The sequence below is a fragment of the Schistosoma mansoni genome, chromosome 2 (genome assembly GCF_000237925.1).
Source record: "Schistosoma mansoni strain Puerto Rico chromosome 2, complete genome".
NCBI lineage: Eukaryota > Metazoa > Platyhelminthes > Trematoda > Strigeidida > Schistosomatidae > Schistosoma > Schistosoma mansoni.
Window position 1 is genome coordinate 30827484 of NC_031496.1, and position 4016 is coordinate 30831499.

General features: G+C 31.7%; 1 protein-coding gene across 1 annotated transcript in view; it reads left to right on the forward strand.

Moving 5' to 3' along the window:
* Smp_147790 (putative homothorax homeobox protein) overlaps positions 1-4016 on the forward strand; it is a gene marked incomplete at both ends in the record, with an annotated part of 51865 nt that overhangs the window by 40233 nt on the left and 7616 nt on the right. The window contains one exon of the mRNA XM_018796357.1: positions 1430-1506. Coding sequence (XP_018650578.1) covers positions 1430-1506 — 77 coding nt within the window. The remainder of the gene's footprint in view (positions 1-1429; positions 1507-4016) is intronic.

The window sequence follows — 4016 nt, forward strand, 5'->3', positions numbered from 1 at the left end:
ATGATTTCTGACAAAAAACTAGTCCCGATTTAATCACTCAATTTGATTAAATTAATAAAATTAACATTTTTTTACTGAAAGATAATCAGACTACTTATAATTATTTATGAGTAGACTATAATTAACTAAACTTTGATATTTGATGAATGACATTAAATACTCAGTTGATTGATCACTGGGTGGTGATCAATGTCACGCGTGTCAAGTCATTCTTAGTGCTGATCGAATGTTATCCCTCAAGATTACAGGTACACTTTGCTGACGAGTGTCAAATATCACGAAACCTCGGGTCCAGGGTTTCCTGTTGACCACTTCCAACTACCATCTAATAATCATTTTTATCATCTGTTGAACAATATAATTTCGAATAGTGCTAGAAAACTAGAAAGTTACTGGACAGTTATTTCTTTTTAGTTCAGATACTCTTCAGTAGTGTAAACATTTCCAACTTATACATAGTCTATAATTTTCTACTTCAAGTCAAATCAACCATATTGACATTGTGATATACAGGGTTGTCACTGATGATCATATTGATTAATTGTCATTTTATTTGATTGGGCCCAAATTATTGAATTTAAACTTAATGGTATAATGATATTATACTTACCATAGGATAGAAATTACGTAAGATTTGAGGTACCTTACAATAAAATAAAATAACCATTGTATAAACCAAACTAAGTTTGACTGAAGAATAACTGTCTGAGTGAGAAGAGACGCGTGAACCCCAATTAAAGTCAGAACAAGGTGATTGGGATAACAACGGTTCTAAACTAATATTACCACTCAGTTATTCAATCAATAATTGTTTCCACAATAATCGATCGAACGCACCAAAAAAATAAGTGTTATTCTATCCTTTCTGGATAGATCAAGTAAAAATCCGTTCAAAAGATAATAGTTTGTTGCTTTCCAATTCTGGGAAAGGGCTTCAATTCACAACCAAAATGTACGATCCCAGTCAAATCAAGCAACACAATCAAAGAGGGAACAATCAACATGACTGTTGCCAAGATTAGATATCAACTAAAACAACATCGATACAGTTCAGGAAGAAACATAGAAACTCAGTGAAAGCGACAGAGAAACTGAGAAAACTATTATAAAAATGAAACATTACAATTTCAAACGGCATCAAAAAGACTAATAAAATGTACAAATAAAGAAACCAATTAGAAAAAGCTGTAAATGTATGCATGGAGGGATTCTCACACACACACACACACACACAACCTTCGAAATGGATCTTACAACCATATTGAGTACTCTGTTGTTTCTGTTGGTTTTCCATTAAAGAAATTTATAAATCGGGAAACTATAAACATTTTTTATCACCTTCCCCCTTTTTTTGAAAAATGATTCTCTTAGTGATTAACATTACTAAACGTATATTATTTTTAAAAAATGGTTTTCTTTTTAAAACTAGCATCCTTATCCATCGGAAGAACAAAAAAAGCAATTGGCTACAGATACGGGTTTAACAATTCTACAAGTAAATAACTGGTAAGCACTTGTATATATACATGTTTTGTGTTTATATGAGTGTGTATAGAAGTGATCGAATCCATTTCTGTTAGTTTCCAACTAAGGAAGCGAAATAGTTAAGTTAATCAATCTTTGGGTTGCACCCGGTAACTTGTAAAAGTTTTGAATTATGTTTGACACACTGAACTTGTTTATCTTATCTAATTAATAATCTCAATCAAATTGTGTTGATTTGGAATAGTGTAGCTGTTTAGCTTAGGTAGTCTTACCCTGAAGCTACACCATTAAATAACTATCTAGTCTGACTCACCCCACTCTAATGACCAAGCAGTTTTGCTTTAATAACGTACTTCGGGAACAGATAAATTTTTACCAAAAGTTTCATATTTAAATGTAAATAGAATAAGGTGGAAACATGGACAAAAAGTAATAAAGATTCTGCAAATACTTGTTCCATTACATCAATTGATTAATTAGTATTAATCATCCTTGAGTTTGATGAGTTACAATAAACACTTCGACGTCTAGTGACCATATTTTCCACGTCGGAATACGTTTATCTGAACAGACTGATTCAACTAAGGTTCATTGTTACTTCATTGACCATATATATGTCTGTTTAATTCATAATACTGCTGAAAGAATTCTATCTGTCAAGCTGTAATCTAATCACTGTGTAAGTTTGAACTTCATAAGGAGTATATTGATTCCCCCTACCTTGGTTACATGTTTTTCTTTCAATTTCACATTAAACAGTTATTTTATAATTCCCAACCATATTTTAGTCAATATGTATTAAATATAATAAATAACTTTGGAGCTCCGCTTTTAATAACATCCTACACATATTTACTTAGTATTGTTTGTTTGAATCTTCCCATCGATGTGTTAGGACTGTAACTGGTCAGTCTCTAATTGGCATATGTGCATACTGTGCGTATTGCCTTGATATAGCCTTAATTCACTAGCATGGTAAGCAAAGATGGATTGGGTTCGAGTCCCAGAGTGAACATTAACTCTGAAATGCAGGTACATCCATCTGACGAGTCCCAAATAGGACGAAGTGGCGCGCGTCCAACTGGATTTCACTGCTAGTCACTATCCATCTTTGTTTATCATTATTATTATTCATTATGCTAACATTATCTATGTCATTCTTTATTTACATTTGTCTAAGATTTCTTTTTAGTATCTAGTATAGATATTATTTTGCTCTTTGTATATGTAAATAGCCTAAACCTTCTAAAAACGAAATGATATTCAGCCTTTAGGCATAATAATATGATACCCATATTATATTAGTCTTTATAAGAATAATACTACTAACAGTAGTATTATAAGTAGAAATAACTGACATTACATAATAATAATAATAATAATAATAAGAAGAAGAAGAAGAAGAAGAAGATTAAAACCCTTTTCATTTCCCCATTCATTCAATGTCTATTTGCTCTATTTAATTTCTTTCATTCATCCCACCCCCACCCCCACCCCCTTTTATTCGCATTTTTAAGAAGGGCATAACAACAATAAAGCGGTTATTATTACTCAAGTAAACAACATTGTCTCTTTTTTAAAAAAAAAATTCAAAAATATATTTTAAAAAAATAGATTTCCTGACTTTGAAGATTAATTTATTGTTCCGAATAATTATAAACAGATAGAGAATGAGGCAATTTTGTTCTTAAGAATTAAGGTAATAATAATAATAATAATAAAATATTTGAAGAGGGAGTATGGAGAAGGTGGGAGGGTGGAGAGTGGATAAAAGCGGTATGAATTAATTTTTGATGAAAAGGATAAAGAAAATGATAAACAGTTTTTTTTTTTTAAAAAAAAAGGGTACAAATAGGGAAATAACCGATTCGAATAGATATTATAATTTATATCACAGACTGACCTTAATTAGACAAACCTTAGAAACCAAGATGTATTGGGAAGCTGTTTAGTCTCCGTGGGCATTCAAAAACCCACTGGGGATTGAATTCGAAATATTTCAGTTTCTATTGACTAATTTTCAAGAGGCAATTCTCAAATCTCTATCCAGAAACGGTGACGAAAGGAACACAAACATGACAAATGTGAAGCCAGTTTTCTTCGATACCATTTGAAGATTGTTACGTATTATTGATAATTATTTGAAGTTAGAAATGTAAGCTATCCAATACTAACTGAGTTGGCACAAGATTAAGGGCTCTATGAGAGCCTTGAAAGATTTTATGTTCAATCTCTGGTTCATAAAAGACGTAATTTTAGTGTCGATTTCCAGGTATATGTGCTGAGCGATTTCTTACTCAAACGCTCAAATACTTCACTATATTAGAGTAGGTCGGAAAAAGCTACAAAATAGTGGATTAATTAAAAGTCAACCGTTCAGTTTATTCTGATATGTATCTAATCAGAGCATTGAATAGTCAAGTCCATTAAATATTTTCATAGTTGAAATCATGAGTCAATTGAAGCTAGACCACCATGGAAAACCTAGAAGCACTGGACGACCGTTTCGTCCCATCATGGGACTCCTCAGT